General features: G+C 48.9%; 1 protein-coding gene across 2 annotated transcripts; it reads right to left on the bottom strand.

The window, feature by feature from the left end:
- Positions 1-6,240: 6,240 nt before the first annotated feature.
- CARD19 (caspase recruitment domain family member 19) lies at positions 6,241-20,530 on the bottom strand. 2 transcript variants are annotated; one of them, XM_088522847.1, is made up of 6 exons: positions 20,477-20,530; positions 13,791-13,933; positions 12,836-12,989; positions 9,973-10,032; positions 7,668-7,739; positions 6,241-6,693 (listed from the first exon to the last, which is right to left on the bottom strand). In XM_088522847.1, exons 1-6 carry the CDS (start codon positions 20,490-20,492, stop codon positions 6,581-6,583), a joined length of 558 nt encoding a protein of 185 aa, XP_088378973.1. In that variant the 5' UTR covers positions 20,493-20,530; the 3' UTR covers positions 6,241-6,580. The 2 variants fall into 2 exon arrangements, with proteins under 2 accessions (XP_088378973.1, XP_010223844.2); XM_010225542.2 differs by lacking the exon at positions 20,477-20,530 and adding an exon at positions 18,141-18,148.
- Between the last annotated feature and the right edge of the window lie 968 nt (positions 20,531-21,498).

Genomic DNA, 21,498 nt, shown 5'->3' with positions numbered 1-21,498 from the left:
TGCCATGTGCACTGCAGTGCCTGGGACACACCACCTGCAGCTCCGCTCCCGTCCTGCTTGCCTGGAATGCCGTGCTCTTCCCGTGGCCTATGGGAAGGCTCTGCGGTCTCTTTGGTAACAGCCATAAGAGACTCGCTGAATCATCTGAATATTTTTGAGAGAGTAATATGAAGAGACACAGAAAGCAAGTTTAAGGTGTTTTGTAGGTTACCCAGAGCGCTGACATCTCAAATTGTGTTGTTCAGTAAATACTACGTGTTTATGCAGTACTCTACAGAACATTTCTGGCAAAAGCAAAAACAAATAAAACCAAAAACCAGAATCCTCACAACCTCAAAGCTAGTCATTGTGCCACAGGGCAATCCTGTGGAGCCGCAGCAGAACTGGCTCTGCTAAGAGCAGCTGACTTGCTGCAGGCTGGTAGAAACACTTCCAAGAGACCTGATGCTCTGTTTTCCTTACGCATAACTCACATCTCCTGTTTAAAACCACCGTCCAAAACAAATCCTCAGGACTCCCATAAGATCAGAGGCAGAATAGGGCATATTAGCAGCACTGAGACTGAAAAGAAGCAGTTTCTTTCTCCTTTTGTTATTTGCATACAGGATAAGCAGTGTTGCCGCTAAATGGCAGCATTTGTTTTTAATTAGGTGACTTGCAAGTTATATAAATTAACATAATTTCAAAATGTGAAGAGTGAAGCCTTTATCTTTACAAAGTCAATCCCACAGACCCTACACTTCATTTAAGAGACTAGAAAAATAATAGTAATCCAGGATCCAATGAATACTCCAACACAGTTCTCATGTTGTTTGTAGAGAAATGATCTAGCGAAGCAGGCAATAGTTCTAGTTAATTCTTTGGAGAGAAGAGAAAAAAAAAAAAAAAAAGGAAGAAGAAGAAGAAGAATTCACTCTTATCCCTATTAAGCGAATATCCAGGAAAGCATACTGCAGAAGAACATGCTGATACCACATTTCCCTTCAAATAAGTCAGGAAACAACTGGCACTCCAGATACCACCAGATGGTAATTATTGAAGATTATTAGCTTCCAGTAGCAATAGCTGTGGCCAACATCACTTAAAATTACAGATTTCGCCCTCAAATTACTCAGTTTCAAAGCACCTGCTCACACCCTCCTTATGAATACCCTGCTTTCCTTGGTACACCTGCCAGATCTCCTGGCATTTCTGAATGACGGAGCCCCGAAACTCCAGCACTACACCAGGAGCAGCCAAGCATTTGGAGGGAATCTCCTCTGTGACTACTCAGATGCACTGACATGACACCAGCAGGTTCATAACTAGCGTCCTTCCTTCTGACCCCTCTCAGGAGAGGCTGAGCAGCAATTCTTGCCAACTGCACCTTCCTCCAGGCCTCACCCTTCTCATTACATTTTCATGGATTTTAAGGAGCATTCACCATTTTCCATACACAGCAGCATTTCCGGAGATGTGTCCCTGCAATGGCATGCTCAGGATTATATTTGTTATTATTTTCAGCCCTCTAGCCATTATTTTGCCTTTGCTTGCTGCCAGGAGGGTCATGCATTGCAGAGACAGCACAAGTTCTGCCCCAAGGAGCCACCCCAGCGAGCAGGGCGCGCGCTTTGGAAAGGAGCCCACATGGTGCTGGAAAACCACAGAATGTTCTCACTGGGGAAATAAGAGCTTGGCATTTCCTGCTGATTCCAGAAACTTTCACGTACAACTTCACAACGTCATGGTCACAATGTCATGGTCAAAAGAAATAGCAAAACCTACCTCCAGGCTGCAAATAAGCTAAAGCTCATGACTCTCCAGCACCATGATGCTTTTCCTCCTCAGAATGGGACACATTTTAATGCCTTGCTTTAAGGCCCCTCTCCCTCCGAGCAGAGACCCACCTTGAGAAGCAGGCATGATGAGCAGCACACCTCCATATCCACGTTCTTATAGGACCAAAAGAGCTCCCTGCTGGGCAGAAGGGCACATTTAAGCCTTCCTGCTCCCCAGGGCAGGACTGCCAAAGCCCCTTCCCACCCGCCGGGTGCCCGTGCACAGCTGAGGCCCATGAGGAGCAGGGCAGGGGCTGCTCCTGTCCTGAGGAAGGGAAAGGCCCAGCCGCACCTGCAGCACGCAGGGCCTCCCCGCACCTGTGGTGCTCGAGGTGATAAACCAGCCTGCAGCAGTGCCCAAAGCAGAGAAAATGCTGCTGGAAGTAAACTGAGCCCCTGAGGAGAAGCATAGGGCAAGCACACGGCTAGAGCTGCCGGCGGCGGCTTTCCCTCGTGTTGGGCTGTGGGAGACACGTGCAGAAACACTGTCCACCAACAACACTGTGTCCCTTCCCAGTGCCTCTCTGTCCCCTTGCTTCACTCCCTCCTTTCTACACCGCACTGAAGTGAAGCTCTGCTGATGGCTTATTTTTCCCCTTTGAGAATTTCATATGGAAATTTATCTAATAACCTGCCTCTTTCACAGGGCAAGTGCCCCAGATGGTGTCACTGAGGGCAGTGGTAGGAGAGAGTGTCAGGTATGACGGTGCCTGAGGCCTTCGAGACGTATGGAAGTGCCGTTCTGGCGAGAAATGAGCTCATTTAACTACAGCCCCTTTGCCACTTGAGCAGGGCAGAGACCTCGGCTGAGAAATTTCACAGAGAACTGTCCCGGGGCGGAAAGCCAGGGCAGGGCTGGGATGGATCCCACTTTGGGGTCCGGATGAACCCTGAGGTGGCATCAGCCAGGGTCGAGGGGGAGAAACAACCACTAGGTGGCAGGGACCCTCTGCCGGGAATAGGTGATACTGCCGCCTGCGCCGCAAAACGCAAAGGACTGTTAAGAATCAGCTTAAAAAAGGAAGAAAAAAAACCTCTTACAGTACTACAGTCATGACATGCAAGCTGCATTGCTGCGCAGCAGCCTAGACCCAAATATGCTGCTGCCCAAAAATGAGAGGACTTGCAATAGTCTCCGAGGAGCCTACAAATCCACGGGCTTTTTTTCCCATGGGTTCATGGAAAATGACCCAAAAAGCCCGTGGAGTTGCAGGTGCAGGGGTCAGAGTCCTTCCATGCGGCCTGGCACCAGGCTCCATGGGGCTCCCGCGGTGCCGCCCCGCGCGCGGACGTGGCCGCCCCAAGCAGCCCGTGGACGCGCCGGGCGCACGGGGCCCGGCTGCGCTCGCCGCGGCTGCCTCCTCGGGAAAGCGCTCAGCGCCACAAACCAGCCCTGAAAGGTTTCCGCTTTGCTGGGCACGAGGTTATTAAAGTTTTACAAAGAGCAAAATGCAAGAAAGCTTTTCCTTGCAAGCATGGCGTGTGACGGCTCGTGCTCTAAAATAGAAAGGGCAGTTCAGGACTCACCTGAAACACCCAGGCGCTGGCCCCACTGCTCTGCTGCAGTCCCAGCTGGCTGCAGGCACGGATTTCCTTGGTGTTGGCATACAGAGTACCGTCAAAGAGGCCGAGTCATAAGCACAACCCAATATGCCCCTCTCTGCATCCTGCAGGTTCGCATTTACCGGGTGTGGACGGTGCAGGCTGCTTTCTGGCATCTGCCATCCACAGCCAAGAGCCTGGTGCCTCTCCGGTTGCAGCAACATGCCCCTTCTGTGGGGTCCTTGACTACCACAGTGACACAAAGTCAAGGCTTAGCAGAAGGACCTCCGTTCTTTGCACCAATGCATCATGCTTCATTATATCATATCACTGAACAGATGGATCAAAAAGGTTGCAAAGAGTTTTGAAATCAAACGAAAAAGTTAAAAAGTCTTTGGAGAAACTCCAAGGCGAAACATTAACCCTTGCACATCAGAGAGTGGGAGGGCATCAGCACACGCACACCCTGGGAAGGGGACCGCGGGCAACGGGCACTTTGAAAGCCAGAGCAAAGCATTCAATACAAGGAACACAGCAGCAGTTTTTTTCAGTCCAGACTTTATTACAATTTAATTGCCAGCTTCACCCCATTAAAAAAACATATTCCATTATAGACTTAGAGAAGATATATGCCAGGATAAATGATTATAAAACATGGGATCTGTGAAGCACAGCAAACCGCTGGCCTTTCACGTGGTAAGAGCAGCTCTGCTTGCACAGTAAGGCATTTTTGAGGAATAGCATTTGTGCACACAGGACACCTGCGAAAAGCATCCATGACAGTAAATCTTGACCATATGTACTTTAAGTTTTCCTTTTATTACAGTATGAGAAAAGGTGCTTCACAAATCAAAGACCTGAAGCGGGTGGCTCTGCCGGTGGCTTTGCCATCCAGCCGGCAGCACCGAGGTGGCTCTGGCCGTGGGCACACCGCGCTGCTCCGAAGCGCTCCCAGGAGGGCCTGGCCTGACATGGCCCCGTGCAAGTCTACGCCGCTCCCCAGCTCCCTGTGCCACGCACGGTCCCGCGCCAGCTGCCTGGACTGCGAACGGACCAAGGCCGCGCGCTGCTTCAGGCACTACGGCATCGCCCTGCGCTTACAGCACTTGGCGGTAACCGTTGAGCTCTCCAACATGTTTCCAGCAGAGAAGCGGGAATTCTGGACCTAGCCAGGATCACCCAAGACCCCGCTTCATTTATTTCAAAGCAAACACCACCATGGTCCTCGCAGACCCTGGCTCCCAAACAGAGCACGTGCCTCTTTCGGAGCTGAACAGGTTGATACCTATCACTGCAGCTGCCGGCGGCGTTTGCCGTGGCAGAAGTGCATTAAATCTCAGCATCCCAAAAGAAGGGTCTTCAAAGATGACAAGGGTCTCCCCCAGGGCTTGCCTCCAGCTCTGTTCTAGTCCCGAGAACCGCAGACGTGATCTGAGCCTCCTGCCCATTCCTGTACACCCTTTGTGAGGACAAAGGAGGCGCAAGGGAAGGGAAGGGAAGGGAAGGGAAGGGATGGAGGGAGCCTAGTCATTCCCGTCCTCAGAGCCTGCCCGCTACACAGCACCAATTTAAAGCAAGCTTTGCCTTCGTTTTTCTAATCAGTAAAAACTCGCACTAATTAAGGCACAAATCTTCTGTTTTTTTTGTGACGATGGCCAAATCTATGTCTGCTCTCCTGCCCTCTTCCCAGGCTGAACCAAACAGCTCTGCCCAGGAGATTGTTCCTGAGAAAAAGCCTCATCTTTCTAAAAGAGCAGAGAGGTGCTGCAGCCTTTACAGAACTTGCCTTTTTCCAAAGCTCCAGAGAGCCGTTTGGGTTAGGGCAGAGGGAGGACCATGGTGTCCCACAGGGCCATTGCAACCCTGGGGCTGTTGAGCAGCTCCGTGGGGCTGCTGACAAGGCCAGGCACCCTCAAATCCCTGAGCACAGCAGCTCCAACAAGGCACCAATGATTCTCCAGCTGTTTTAGGGAAACCACTTCAAAGGACTTGGGGTTTCGCAGGGGTCCTACAGATGCGTGTTGACTCATGTGTGGCTGCAGCTTGCTCAAGCGACCATCTCCCCTCCTGACCCTAAATCCGATCTGCAAGTCACATTCCAGCTCTTTAGAACTGAAGAACCATCCACCTTGGCCAATGCCTTGGCCAATGCCTTGGCCAAGGCCCATTCAGAAAGAGCAGACCGAGGGGGAAAGGCCTTCGTGTGGAGTTGGGCACGACCATGCTCATGAAGCCACAAGCCCACAGAGCGCATCGGTGGTCCCAGCTCCCGGGATCTCCCTCACCCATTTCCTTCTTAGCTGGGTGTTGGGAACAGATCCTGCAAACTTTCTAGGCCTGAGCTTACAGACAAAAGCAGAACATGATCAAATGACATTACAACTGCAGACTCTTCAAGTAAATACATTCATTTTTTGGCCATAAAACACCTCCACCTCACATCACTTACATCCCTGCAGAACACGCTAGATTGCTTCTATTTCTTCAATACCCCAAAATACCTCACTGGAAAAGAGTAAATAACCCTGAAAGGTCTCTCTGGGAGTTTCAAGCACTTCAGCCCAGCCAGGGCAGGCCCCAGAATGGGGTTTGCACCAGCTCCAGTGCACTCAAGCCACAACGGGTGGCTCAGCATGGCCTGGGCAAGGCAGGCTGGGCTGAGCTGCCAACCTAGAGATCACGGGGCAAGGGCTTGGCACACACAAAGGCACTGGGCCCCGAGAGCCTCCAGAGGCGCGAGCGCCCACCCAAGCTCGGGCAGTGAGGCTAACTTCTGGACGAGACACAGCCCTGAGATGAGATGCATTCCTTAGTAAGGCTTTGAGTGCAGGTAGATTTTCTAAGTGCTTTTCTTAAAATTATCACAAAAGACAGACTTGCGTTCTTCCAACGGCTGTGTTCTCCCCTTCCAGTATAAAACACACACATGCAAACATGGCTTAAGACCCACAATCGCTTAGGATATCATATTAAAATTTGTATTAAAAATATTTTTATCCAAATGATAAATATTTAAAAATAAGCATTTACAAAAATAAAAGGTCCATTCCCATAAGGAAGGACATATATAGTGGTGTTTCTAAAGATATCTTAAGGCAACACATTGATAAAGCTAGTTAATGAGACCTTTGGTATGAGAGGGTAGTACATTAGTATTCATGCACCGTTGTCTTCCCTTGGCAGGTATACGCTGTACAGAGAAGCGAAGCAGCAGCTTTTCCTTAATTCCTCGATAAGTCTTCTAAGTACAACATACAAATCTTTCTAACATGTCTGCCTATGATAATAGGAGAAAAGCCCAGGATTCTCCTGGCTCTTCCCAGGACTTTGGTATCTAAAAAATGAAGATAGAGAGAGAGAGAGAGAAAGAAAAAGTGAAAATAGTAAGTTTCATTCCAATAAATAGCATCATTAAAAAAAAAAAAGAAAACAAGGAAAATAACTCCAGAGAACAGCCCATTTCCTTTGGTTTTGCATTCGTGAATTGCCCGCGGAGGGGAGCAGTGGCCCTCCCGGCTTGCTGCCCTGCAGATACCTGAGCAGGAACTGGCTAAGGGGATAGTTTCACACCTGTACATGGCACTGACTGGCATGAGCCTCAATTACCAAATCCAGCTCAGTGCCACCTCTTAAAGGAGCTACTGAGGCACTACATAGGTTCAGGAGAGAGCAATAAAATTTAAGTGGGAGGGAAGTGTTGACCTTAGAGAGCTGGAGCTGCTGATTTTAGCCAGGGGAAGAAAAGGCAAAGAGAAAGGAAAAAAAAAAGGAAAAAAAAAAAAAAGTGTGTGAGGTGACTTAAGCGCAAGCACCTCCGCTCGGAGGAGATGCAAAGCACAAGCTGGAACAGGCACAAGGCCTGCGGGACTCTGCAATCTGCTGGAAAACAGTGTAACAACACAGAAAGGCTGGAGCTGAAGTAAATCCATTCTGAGAATAGGACACACACTTCAACACCAAGGGCAAATAACTGGGGCAAACGACCAAGGAGAGCAATGGTGTCTCCGTTTCTTTGCATTGGGCCCAACGGCTTTTCTGGAAACACTTCTGTGAAGTGGTGGTAACGGGTCCTAGTGATGGCCTCTGAGGACATGCACGGGTTGGCCTGGGCAGTCTAGTGGTTCCCTCCGGGCCTTAACCACGAGTGCAGGGCAAGCCCGGCTGAGGGGCTCTGCTCTAGGGAAGCCAGGAGGGAGGGAGGAAGCCCATGAGCTCCATGAGGTCCCGCTCCCTTCAGTGGGTCCCACAGTACTCCACGGGCACGGGCCAGCGCAAGGCGAGCGAAACAAAACACACTGGGACAGGTACCTGAGTCACAGCAGTACCAAAATAAGGCAAACGCTGCAGCTGCACTGAAGCAGGAGAGAAAAAACACCGGACCTGGAGAAGGCAAGAAAGGAAGCACATTAAGACCAAGAGCATGAGCAGGATTGTTTCCAAGTTCATAAAACTTCTATCACTCTTCATGTGCACAGCAGGTGCATCAAATGAAACCAGTATAGTCACATATGTCCTGTAGCTAATATATTATAAAGTACATTAACCATACTGTAATCTACATTATCTACACTATAACTGATTTTTACTGCAGTTACTTTAACATCCTTCACTATTTTACTGTTTGTCTAATTAGCTATGCTCCCACTAAATTTAAATGAAAGTTTCCTTAAGTGTTTTGATATCATCTAAAGCATTTCTTGGAAAAAAAAAACCCTAAATCTTGCAACAAGATATTAATGAAATCACTGGGACCTTCCCCACACAATGGAGCATTTTACCCCACAGATAGCCTCCACTGGCTCAAGGTACCTCATGTGAAAATACCTCAGATAAGAACCGAAGTCTCCTAGAAGTAGCTTTTAGCTTTTTAAGTTTACTTTTTCCTCTCTTCTAGCTTCATGCCTGTCTCTTTTTTTCCCCTAATAAGGGGAATGGCAGCTCTCCACAAATCCTGCTGTGGAGCCTGTGCTCGAAGTCCCTCTGGCTTCACTTACACACAGCCCCAGTCCTAAAGTGCCTGCGGGATCCGGCCTCGCAGAAAAAACTAGTGCCAGAGAGCAGAAACAAAGAACCGAAGCCAGAACCCAAATCAATGCCAGCTGCCAGCTCAGTCATTTTGTTTGCAATTGGTACATAGGATTTCTTTATTTTCACTGGCCACGTCTCATTTACTTAAATAGCATCTCTGTACACATTTAGATGAAACGGAGCAGAAAAGGACTGCATGTTATTATATATACATATATATATATGCATCCCACAGACGACACTTTCACAGCAAAAAAAAAGTATTCTTGTTCTTGTTAGCAATCTTGTTGGTAGCCGAAATGTACGGCTATTTATAGGCCCACTATCCTAAAGCAAAGCTTTTCTTCAAATGGGCCTGCCTGGAGTTACATGCAGTCTAACATGGGTGTTCAAAACTGGTGCTCAATAAAATCCTTCCAGCCTGTACTTATCTCAGAAGATTTACAGCTGCTCCTTTATTACTTAGCCCAACATTTGCATTCTATCCTTCACTATGAATACAGTTACAATTAAGCTGAACCTGTTAATTTAAGGACAAACGTGCTCCAGGCTGACAAGCTGGTGGCACTGACGATGCAGATAAGGATGCTACAGGCATCATTGTCTCATTTCTAAGCACCTTATCCACTCTTCCTGCACTGTTACACTGCAGTCAGCAATAGTGAGGTGAACTGTAATTTACTTCAATATTCAAAGTAACAACAACACAAAACAAACAAAAAACACAAACTATATATATATATAGTATAAGTATACAAACTATATATATATATATACACAAACTATATATATATATAGTTTGTTTTTTTGTTTGTTTTATATATATATATATATGTATGTAGCAAGTCAAATTGTGTTTCCATCCCTCCCTGCAGTCTTCTTTCAAGAGAAACCCCCCGCTAGGAGGCAAACTTTATAAACGGTGCTCTTATTTTCTCAGAATCTAAATTTCTGAGCCAAATATCACTTAAATCTCAAATGGTAAAATACTTCCCTAAGAATTTTGAAAATTATTTATTTTTTTTTAGGCAAAACTATTCATATATTCCAGTTCCAAATATCTTTCAGTGATTCAAATATTTAACCTTGCCCTCTTTGGGCATTGGGAAGAGAAGGAGATTAAAAAAACTTAATGGTTCTCCCAATGAAAATACATTTAAGTTCACTCTGCTTTCTGCCATGCATGCATGCCATCTTTCTTTCTTTTGTACTTAATTTGAAACTTTCAATATTTACAATGGATTAAAAAAAAAAAGATGGCTTTGTGAAAAATACAGCTGAATAACACTTACAGCTGAATAACATTTACTACCCCTCAAGGATGTTGGTAAAACAGGATAAGTAAACATATACTCTTGTCAATACTGCTTAATTGCTTAGGCTCTATAATCTTCTGAATTGCCTGGCACCCTTTTCCTCAGCAGCAGCTCAGTACATTTTCCTCCATTATTTCCCCTTAAAAAATGACAGCAAAGACATCGTAAACCGAATTACTTGTTATATGAAATGCAATTACATGATAAAATAAATTGCAACTTAATCTGAAAAGCCATTCCATCCAGTGACACGGTATGCATTTATTTACCCCTGTCATTTAGCATACATTTCTCCTTGTCAGTGTCTATCACTGTGGGATCTGTAGTTTCTAGAAACAAAAGCAACACAGCAAAAGTTAGGGCACAGCTCAGGCAAACACACGTACACAATCAGCACATGCAAAGGTGCAAGAAGTACCCCCTTTCAGAAAAACACCCAATTTTGACATGATATATTAGCTACTCCTGAAAGTAAATTATATAATACATATATATAGCTAAATCAGGATATAGGCTTATTAAAAAAAAAAAAAAATCACATAAGCATTTGAATGCAACTAATCACAGCCGCAGCAGTAACTCTCTGACCTAAGTGCAGCACACACAGGTGACACTACGATGGCAGCACTGCCACCCAGAACTACGGAGGACTACCAGCACGTGCAGTGAGTTTAGAGCAGCCGGATCGTTTCCTGGATGGGGAGAGCAGGAGTTAATCCTTCTGTAATGCCTGCACCGAAAAGAAATTTTCAGTGCAATGACTACAAAACTCTTCTGACCCAAAGTATGTGCTAAACTGAAAACACTCCTCTGATTTAGTGCATCGCCATCCTTTGGGCAGTAGCAGAGCCGGCAGAGGAAGCGCTCGCAGGCGTCCACGGGCACACATGAACGACCCCGGTGCTGCTCTCGGCCTTCTGAAGGCTGCAGGTCTCTACGCTCACCCTGCGCACAAAGTTTTTCGTTCTGGATTACATTTTTTTTCCGCAAAAATCAAGGGCAACCTTATAACAGGATTTTCAGAACACAACTGTTTCCTTGATATGCAGGACTCGCGAAGGCTTCAGGATGCTGCCTGTTGTCTTTACTGAGGGACTTCCCATATGGGCCTCCAAATCCGAAGACTTTGCTCCATGCTGGCACTAGATTTCACAGACACATCTGGGACTGCCCCCTTATTCTTATGCCCCCTGCTTATTTCCACGTCTGGGAGCGAGGAGCAGCTCGGAGGAGCTGCCAGCGCCACGTCACAGCAGCAGGGCCCGCAGCGGCGCTGGGGCAGGACGTGCCGCAGGGACTCGGATAAGCTGCCGGCTGCACTGAGACCGAGAAGAGTGAGCTCAGCACGAAGGGCGCCCGTTTTAATGCTTCAAAAGGCTTCAAAAATGGCTTTTTCCAAGCTTATTGGGTTGTTCCAAACTAAAAGCAAGACAGCTGTCTGCAGCACGCAGTTTCCGTGTTTTTGGCTCACAGACGATGTCCTCCTCGTTGTGTGAGCTCGGAGGCAGGCGAGCTGCCAGGTCTACCCGCAGGCTCGGCAGCTCTGGGCTGCGCGTGCGCACGCGGCAGGGTTGTTCCAATGCTCCGTCTCTCCAGCACGCAGTAACTCGGGAGCAAATCCAGGCTTCCCAAACCGCACTCGGGCCCTGCAGCTCCGGGCGGCTGGTCCCAACCCTCCCTCTAGCGGGAGCAGCTGCATGGCCTGAGCAGCTGCACACAGGCGAGGAGCCCAAACCCAACCTGCCTGCAAGTGTTTTGAAGTGGTTTCAAAAATAACAATAAAGACAAAGGTTTCCTCTGTTAGGAAACATTTTCCATAGTACCATACAGTTGTTCGTACTCTCTTGCAGACCTTTGCCCTGGCCAGTTTGTCAGTGTCCTCTCCAAAATCACTTCCACGTGTTTATAATCCCGCTCCTTCCTACCTGGTCTGCATCCAGCGCACAGTCCCTGTGCTGGGAATTCCCTCTTTTCTTCACTTTTATAAAACCTAGTGGCAACCTAGTAAGGGCTCTGTGCTACATTTTCTTAAAATACTCCTAAGAGTAACATTTGAGTAACATGAACATTGCACATGCTGAAGACCTGGAGAATAGCACTTGAAGAGATCTGAGTTCACTTAAACGAGGAATAATGGCTATGTCAAAAATGAAACTCTTCTCAAAGATTAAAATTTGTGCTTTTAGCTGAAAATGCTGCATGAGTGCTTATCCAGCAGCTGATCCAGAAGGCAAATCCACATTTTGCTGCACAGTCCCCAGGAAGCAGCAAGTGCGCGGATGCAAAGACCTCCTCCCACCAAAACACAGGAGCTATTTGACCCATGTGGCTAAAGCTTCCCCTGGCTGGTAACTGGGGACATTCTTGTAGATACAAATCGACTGACTGGTGAAGTGTTAGCGCTGTCAGAGGCTTTGTAAGATACTTCTTAAGCCACAGTCCCTTTGCAGATTCATTAACTTAATTGCCAGAGCTCTCCCTCAAGCTTGAGTCAGTTCAACATGTTGAATGCCTGAACATATTTACTTATTTCCCATCCCTTTGGCATGCAATTTGGCTCTCCAGCTAAGAAAAAGATACATATATTTTAATATATATTTATAGATATATATTAAAAAGCAAAAAAAAAAAAAAAAAAAAAAAAAAAAAAAAAAAAAAGAAACACCAAGCATTATCATCTCAAGAGGGCACTGTTATCCCAAGAGAGGAGGCTTTGATGCTTTCCAAAGAGCTGCTTTGTAGCATACAGAATCAAATCAACCCATTTGCAGAGCACAGATACCTACGTACAGGGAGAGGGGTAGAGAAAATGAACAGCCTATTAAGGAGCAATGGTTAGTAAAAATAAACTGCACCTCACATGAGTTATTTTTCTGTGTCCTATAGGTGAAGTTTAAATTGTATTTTTAAGACATAGGCTGATACCCCAGAACCAGACAAATGTGGACAGCACACACCAGTCAACAAATACCAGAAACTGTGCAGTCAAATGCCTTTACTGCTTTTTGAAATTTCTAATCAGAAGGAATTAATGCTTAAAAAAATAATTAAATAAACTACCACTATACAAATGTCTCTGAAATGCGCTTTTATAAAGCAGAGACTAACAAACTCACAGGTGCCTCAACTTACTTAAGATTTTCCTGCTGGGCAGGTCGTTATAGAGGTGCTCGGCATTGATCTGCAGAGCCCTGTAGAACTCCTGGCAGTGTCGCTCCCCGTTCTTCTGAAGATGCTTGAGCAGGTCCGTGAGCCGTGTGTGGAGCGACGCCTTCGGGTTCCTGAACTGCAAGAGAGGAGCATTCGTGAGGAGACACGTTACCCTGCGGAGCTCAGCTCTCCACCACGTCACAGAGGATTCGGAGCTGGTTCCATACTTGCTAAAAGGATGGGGACAATTCAGGAGAACATGAAAAGCACCCATACACACACACACACACACACCTAATATATATACATATATTTATATACATATATATGTGTATATATAGCCATATATTATGCATATAGCCTGAAAAGTGATGAGCATTAGGAGACCTTACAAGGAGGGAGAAGATGCATCCAGCCTTCCACTCATCAGACTGATTGCACCTAATCTGGAAAGTGCCCAAAAATGCTCTCAGCAAAGCAAAGAATTTCAGGCCAGCAAAATAGATAACACTAGCAGGTACTTACTTAGGATCAATTCCCTCTCAAGGAGGGCAACAGTACAGCATTTCTGATACAATAGTGCTTATTCCAACAAAGCTCCTGACAGAAGGGTGCATGCGGATGTGCAGGAAAGCAGCTGATTTCTGTCTGCAAAGTGTACAAGTCACCAATTGGGTTTCAAAAAGCCCCAAACCATTGATTCTTAAGCTCTTAATGAGTTGAGACGTCCTTAAACTGAGCACATCACACTGTTTTCATAATCCTGTGGCTAGTGCAGCTCTACTGATGATCCAGCACGGCCGTATGCCACCGAATCCCTGCTTGGCCCATGCAGCTCCAGCTCATGCTTCTACTCGGGACACCGTCCCGCAAACACGGGTGAGCTCCCGGGAAAGCAGTGCCACACACAGGAGCACAGCAAGGTTCGTAAAGTTACCTTTTCTGCTTCCGCATTGGAGAGAATTTGGGGGTAAACTCTGTTAAGCTGAAGAACAATTTTATCCACAACTTGCTCATTCAATCGGCTATTGCTTGTGAGAAAATACATGTCATGTTGCAGCCGAATGCAGTACGACTGATCTGGGGGTAAAAATGACACAGAAAACAAACCACGGTGATTAATCAGCAAACTCACTTTTAACTTCGGCAACTTTCACTTTTCCCAGCAGAGGCTAAAAACATAAATATGAAATTGTTATTGTCACCTATCCTTAGAAAGCTGAGCCATGTTTTAGGGAAATGCAATAGAGGCCATGCACTCCGGGAGCTGACAAATCTCTGCAGGCCCATTTTGCCCCAGTTATAAATGTGAAGTCCCCGCTGGCAGCCAGAGGAGCCGAAGCAACTCAGTGCTAACACGATGCTGCGCTGCCCATGTGGAGCCTCCAGCAACGCGCACGGTGTTCCCCTATGGAAACGGCTCGGCAACATCAGGAACAGCATCTCTAAACAGCCTGTGAGTGCCTTAATGCAAGCGGGAAGGGCTTTGGCCTCCACCCCACCTGGCAGTGGGGAAGAAGAGCATTCAAAAGCAATAATTCTTTGTGGAACAAGGGCATTCAAATACACATACAAAGAAAACATCTTTAATATTAACACAGACTTCAACAAATCCACAAATCCAGGTTTTCTTTGGCATCATTTCTAAGTTGACACTAAATCATGTGGTGACCCACTCCGAGAGCACTACATTTCCCATGCCTCTTGGTGCACAGCTCCTGTTTTAGAATATGGACATATTCAGGTTCCACCAAGAACTGTGGTGACCGCGTTAGAAACTAGTGTGAAAACACCTGAGCTACAGGAGCCTGCTCCACAACATCACCCGCCAGTGCAAACCCCAGCGGTTCAGCACATTGTACCCAGGCACAGGAAGAGAATCAAAATATTGCCCCTGCACAAAGGGCACACACAAGTTTTCTGGTACCTGGGCTACCAGAAAATGCACAATGGCCAGCACCTTTGCACCCTGCTGTTTACACAAGATGAACAAGAAGATGAAGCCCTCCTCCTCCTCGGTGCCCTCTTAGCAGTGTGCTGAGTGAAAGACTGCACAACCCACACAACTCTGCGCCGTCTGCAAGCTAATTACTTATATTACACCCGGGTGTCCCAGCTCGCAGAGCAACTAAGCTTCAGGCAACACCTCAGCATTCAGATAAAAAAAAAATAATGCAGCAAGTGCTAAGAGCACTATGAGTAAGTTATTTTTACTAGAAAGTAAAATAAACACAGGCCCGAGGAGTCATCTCCTTCCCTGCTCCCCAGTCACCACTGATGCAAGCAGTGCAGACACACCAGTTGCAGTAGTACCAGCGGAGGTACCCAGGACCAGTGCATGGTCACGTTTCAGTTCCCATCATCTTCCTGCCACGTAAGCACTGCGCTTTTTGCTTAGGGACACTGCTGCCACCACACCAGCACACTGCCACCACGCCAGCACGCTGCCACCGCACCAGCATGCTGCCACCGCACCAGCACGCTGCCACCGCACCAGCACGCTGCCACCACGCCGGCGTTGTGCGCTCGAGCTCCACCAGCCCTGCTGTGTGGCACAAGCTGCTCCAAGATTGCTGAGCGGCCCCTTTCTCTTCCCACCTAAGCCAAAAGGCTGCAGAAAAGATGAGATGATGCTTTTTGCCTCTGCCTGAGGATGCTGCAAGATTTTGCCTTCTATGGATGAAATGGCGCCTGGCTCAAACACCAGGAAGAAGCTTTTCCGTCCCATGGGATGGTCCATTTATTAGCGGTCCTTTTCAAGTCACCTGCTCATTGCCCTGTTTCCACAGCAGCATTTCACCCGCCTGGATCTTCCCCTCCTCCACGTTACTTCCTTTCCAGCCTGGGGACGAGGCTCAAGGTTTAAACTCTCCTGCAGAGAGGGTATCGAGCTCCACTCCGGCTCAGCAAGCGCAGAGCAAGAGCAGTCGCCAATACAGTCACCTGGCATGTGTCTCCTGAAACCCCTCACCTCTCCCAGCGCAGGGGTCCCACCAGGCCGTGGGTCGACAGCAGCGTGGAGGAAGCGCCCAGCTACCGCACGAACAACGCGGCGCCACGGAGGGGCGCGTGGCACGCGGTGATAAGGGTATCGGCACAGCACAGCCGTGCGCCGAGGCCCTGGAGCCGCTCTGGGACACCCTGCCCGTCCAGCGCCTTTCACCCCCGGCGCCACTGCGGGACAAGGGACCAGGGTGGCAGCGCAGGGCATCGTAGCATCCCTGGGCCTGGGCTCCCGTGCACATCGCACCTTACGGTGACTCACCGCACAAACGGGTACAGCAAACACGGCAGCGCTGCCCCGGGCTGCAAGAGCCCCAGGCACTGGCACAGCTGGGGTCAACCACTCCGAGAGGATGGAGAAGTCCTGGTGGACAAGGGCACACTCTCCCCAGCTGTGCCCAGTGACAAGACAAAGGACAACGGCAGAGCCTAAAGCCCAGGAAATTCTGACTGATTCTGAGGAAGAGCTTCTTTGCTGCAAGGGCAACTGAGCACTGGGACAGGTTGCCCAGAAAGGCTGTGGAGTCTCCGTCCTTGGAGACGCTCCAAAACCGCCTGGTCACAGTCCAGGCTCTAGGTGACCTTGCTGGAGCAGGGGCTGGAGCAGAGGATCTCCAGAGGTCCCTTCCAGCTCCAGCTCTCCTCTGATTCTGTGTCTGCCCTAGGAAGTTTTACAGTCATTGTGCATGCAGCGCCAGCTTTTTAATATTGAACACACCCGTTATTTACATTTTAAAGGAAACGCCAAACTAATAACTTCACAACTGTCGCTCACGTGTTTTCAAGCCTTGAGAATTTGGGGAGTAGTGGCTTGGCATATTTTGTATATCCAGCTTTTATCTCATTGCCTCAAAGAGACCAGAGTTACTGTGAGGGAAATTTAAAATATTTATACTAAGAAGCCTTTGTTTTTAAGCAGAAGTCACACCTGTGTTAGCAAGAATCCAGACTCCATTACCCAGATTGAGGCTCTCCCAGGCCTGGGAGTGGAGGTCACTTAACTGCTGAACTTGGAGGTTCAGCCCAGCGCTGCTGGGCATTTAATACCCCCAAATACTCTTCGCTGCTACCGCTTTCCTCTAGTGGAAAGGAGGAATTGGCAGAGCACACAGAGAGCCCCAGCTCCCGTTTATTGATCACGTTAGATCAAACCCAGCTCTGTTTCAAATCTGCAGACCCACAGTCAGCAACTAATTAAAATATTTTTGGAAAAAAAAATAGTAGTTATTGACCCAAGCATGCTCAAGGCTGGGAAGAGAGATAGGAGTGAAGCTGCTACGTGTACTACATGCCTGGGTGCTCCCCAACCCATCCTCTCCTCCGGCAGACGTGGGGAGCTACCCTGACCCGCAGGCAGGGCCGGACGGCCGAGTCGCTCCCTCCGCACCTTCCCGCAGGATGGGCCGTGTTCAGCCCCTCTCCACTGGTGGGTATCCACTTCCAACACGTAACTCCATCAATATTATCTGAAGGGGCCTGATACCCTGCCTGGCATCACTCTCTTTATTACAGGCTCATCTTCCATTTGCTCTCCCTTTAAAAGCCTCCTTCGATTTCCCGAGCAAATAGACGGGATGATGCCAAGCAGATAAGGCACAGACCCCAGTGCAGCTCATCCGTGCTCTCCATAGAAAAACACTTGAAGAGCAAACAGCTCCATAAACTCCTGCTGTCTCTAGCGAGTAACTCGAGCACAAGTTGCAGCTTCCCGAAAATGCAACTGGATGATGTTCAGACCCTTCCCAAAGATGGGCTGGCACCTGAACCTGAAGGCCCATAGCCAGCTGTGTGTGTGTCCATGCAAGCTGAGGAACCTCAGGAAAACAATGAGAAAAAAAACTCCTTTAACAAAATGCAAGCTTTTACAGTAATTTAGTCTCTGGCTTCCTCCTTTCAAGAGCCCAAGAAAGACAAGCTGCGGAATTCTTGTAAGACAAAATCTGTCTGCAGAGAAGCGGTCCGAGCTTACCCCGCTAGCAAGGGGCAGGCAGCAGAAGGGCGCCTGGTTGCACCGCTGGCTGGAAAGGATGATGCCGAGGCTAAAAACACGGTGCCTCCCGCCAAGCCCCAACCACCAGCACGGCGCTGCCACAACTGGCACGTGGCAGCCACAGAGTCTTTCAGAAGAAAGTCAGAATCTCGTTTTCATCTGAAAGAGCTGTTAAAAATAGAGGAGGGAAAAAACTAAATGAAATAGCGAGCAAAATATTAAAATTCCCTTCATATTTGAGCGTGCTCTTTGTGATCACCCCCTGCCCAGGCCCCGCACCCGCTCTGCACCCACCTGCCATGGTGCCGTCCCGGGTCTGCTCCCCGGTCCCGGTCTTCCTGGTGCCGGGACGGCCGCACGAGCTCCGCCCGCTCCGGCCCGGCCCGGCCCGGCCCGGCCCCGCCTCCCGCGGGCCCCGCTCCTCCCCAGCGCCGCTAATTGCCAGCGCGCAAAGCCCTTAATTGCACAATTAGCAGGAAAGCAATCTCCTCCGGCAGCACCTCGGCTGCCCCGCGCGGCATTTTCGCGGTTTTCCCCGATATATGTATGCAATGCACATCCACCCAGCGCCTTCTTTTTTTAGCGCTGCAGAACTGTACACCCTCCTTTAACTGCAGCTCCCGTGTGTAAGGCAAGTTAGGCTGATAGTTATTCGGCCCCGAGGGGAAAGGATGACTTCTTCAAGCCAAGAAACACCTGTGCTGAGGCGGTTCGTTAGCAGGGATACACCAACTTCGCAGGGGAGGGAGTAAAAAGAAATTGCTGTATTTCAAAACCTCCCATTATGACAAAATTCCATAAGCATTTAGTAAGCCCACAGGGTATGGAGAAGACTATGGCATTCCCAGATAGACCGGGAAGCAAAGCTCAACCTTAGGTTTGCAAATTGTGATAAGGGAACAGATACATTATTTGTCACCGCTACTACTACTGTGGCTTTATTATTATTACTGGTGCAGAATTTCACATTTTTACTGTATTGAGAAAGCTAGGTTTGTAGTAAGGCAAAGATGATTCATAGTTCTGGCTTGTGCCAATGGCATGAAACTGTTTGCAGCAAACAGGAAGCAAAGTCTCTGGAGGAGACTAAGGCTGTGGCAGAGTCGAAGCAACCAGCAGCACCAGGGACACACGGCCAGCAGCACTGATTCTTGCAAATGCTCATCCCTATCTTTGTACTACAAATAAAAGCAGCTTCTTTATCCTTATGAAGCATATGAAGATAGAAAGAAAGCTCACAAAAACATTTTTAATGTTTCAAACTCCTGTGATGATTACAGCAGGTCTCCTTGGGAAGGTGAGCAGAGCGTCAGCATCCTCAGCTTGTTCTGCTTGGCCTGAGGGATCCACATTTTCCAAATGACATGAAAATGTATTAGAAAACAGATTTTTAATGTAATTATTATTGCACACAGACACCTTGACCATGACTGTATCCAAGTCTTTCTTGCATTATAATAACAGAAACAGGCACCCTGTGAAAAGGAAATTGTCATTTTATGACTCCTTTCATCTCTCTCTTTTTTTTTTAAGAGGATTTCATATGTTTATAAAATCATCACAGCAATAGGTGCTGCATAGTAGTAGCGACAGTGGCAGCATGGCATGTCGAGGAGTTGTTTTCATGATCACTTTAGACCATTGGCAATTCGCAGCACTTCGTGCCCTGCTAAAAAAAATGTCACCGAAACCACCGTGAGCATCTGCCGCAGAAAACTGAAACCCTTCGGTCTTAATGGTCCACAGATAGAAAGCTGCCATACAAATTCCCAAGTGATTTCAGCAGGCAGCATTTCCAAACATGACAAGGGAAATGGAAGCAGAACCCCGACCATTCAAGGGTGCTGGGGTGTTTATCGGCCAGCCTGGAGACGGCTATTTGTGGGCTATAGCCTCAGATAATGAAACAAGAACCACAAGTTAAAAATATCTCCTCCTCAGGCGCAGGGCACGTCTGGCCTGTGTGCCCTTAGCACGGGGACATGCAGGGGACACGGCCCGCTCGGGAGGGACACCACAAGGGGACATGTCCTTGGTGGGAGTGGGACACTGTGCACCATCCAGCACAGCTCCCAGAACGAGCAGCGCTTCCCTCCCTGCATCATGGAGCCCCATCGTCTTCCCACGCCGTGGGACTTGGCTCTGGATTGTCCCTCCCGCTCTGCCCACGACCGCGTCCTCCCCAGCGCGCTGGGCAGCCAGCGCGTTTCCTGGTTCACTAATTGCAAAAGCCATGACTGCTTCCCCTGCTGACTGGATTGGCTTTCCTTAATTGAATTCCTTTATTCATTAAACGCTACCCTTGCCACGGCAGCGTTTCCTTGCTTTAGCTGCTGCTAAATAACAAAACAATTTTCCTGCAGCGGAGCAGGGCTGAGTCTCCTCGGAAACAAGCAACCAGCTCCCCTAACAAGTTCTCTTTGTGCTTACAGAAACACGAGGGGACCCTTCTGGCAAGCTCAGCTACCTCCCGAGCACCCTTTGGCGCCTCTTGGCTGGTTTCTTTCCCTGTAAACACAGCACGAAGGGAGGAAACGGCGGGCAGGATGTGTCTGCAGCCCCCGCCCGCCGCAGCCGCGGCCCGGCCCCGTGTCCCCATCCCCACGTCCCCGTCCCCGCCCGGCACTTACGCGTCCGGTAGAGCATCCTCCGCGCCCGCGGCCCTCCCCGCGAGCGCCGAAGTGAAAGTGACAGCGGGCGGCAGCGGCGCGCACCGCCCGCGGGAGCGCGCACGGCTCCGCTCCGCCTCCGGGAGCGCGCACCGCCCGCGGGAGCGCGCACCGAACCGCTCCTCCTCCGGAGCGCGCACCGAGCCGCTCCGCTCCGCGCCGCCCCCGGCCCGGGAGCGCGCCCTGCTCCGCGCCGCCCCCGGGAGCGCGCACCGCCCGCCCGCGGGCGTTTCTCCGCTGCCCGCGCTGCACGGCCAGAGACGTTTGTTTGCTCCAAGCCACCCCGTTTGCTTTTGCACGGCTCCTCCCCGCGCTGTGTCCCGCACCCGCGGCAAGGCCCAGCAGTAGCCCTGTTGCTGCCGCCTGTTACCACCACGCTGCTCGGGAGATGAACCAAAATAATGCTCCAGCCCCAGACATTTGCCAACACAGAAGTGTGGCAGCAAGTGCTCAGTTTGTTATTGCAGACCCAGCAAAGCCAAATCCGTACACGGGAACACAAGCAACTTGCGTGGAGTCTGGGCCAGGTCCAGCCAGAGGACTGGATTAACCCTAGGATTGATTTCGTGTAGGTGTTGCCTACCACAAGTGAACCACATGTGGAGAAATGAGCTGCACACACCCTGATTCTGCTGTGCTGCCGCCTTTTCCTTGGAAATGTTTATTGTGTTAGTATCAAAATGATGATGCAGATAATGGAAACAAATGAGTGTTGTGTTCCTGGTACAGCGGAGAAGTTGGCAGGTCAATAAACCCTTCTACACTGATCATAAGTCAGTTTGATAATTACCGAGCTGCCTGTGTTGGTGCTAGGTTGTATTTAGGAATGAACAGCCAGCTGCATATACATGTTTGAAAAGCAACATCTGATTCCTTGCAAAGAAAAATACACACACGGCAAATTAGCAAAAAAAAAAATCTCTGAAGCAGGAAGCCAGTGAGGCCACGTGAGCACTCGGCACGTGTGTAAGCAAACCATGCAC

The sequence above is a fragment of the Tinamus guttatus genome, unplaced genomic scaffold, assembly GCF_059628265.1.
Source record: "Tinamus guttatus ecotype Peru unplaced genomic scaffold, ASM5962826v1 Tinamus_guttatus_pri_ptg000169l, whole genome shotgun sequence".
NCBI classification, from domain to species: Eukaryota; Metazoa; Chordata; class Aves; order Tinamiformes; family Tinamidae; genus Tinamus; species Tinamus guttatus.
Note: the sequence above shows the minus strand (reverse complement) of the source record. Positions and strands in the feature narration are given on the sequence as shown.

Excerpts from the sequence above, each read along its gene's own strand:
- CARD19 (XM_088522847.1), bottom strand. Across the intron at positions 12,990-13,790 it reads CCAATGCGGAAGCAGAAAAG|TTCAGGAACCCGAAGGCGTC; the intron begins GTAACTTTACGA and ends CCTCTCTTGCAG. Across the intron at positions 10,033-12,835 it reads GCCCAGCAGGAAAATCTTAA|AAACTACAGATCCCACAGTG; the intron begins GTAAGTTGAGGC and ends TTTTGTTTCTAG.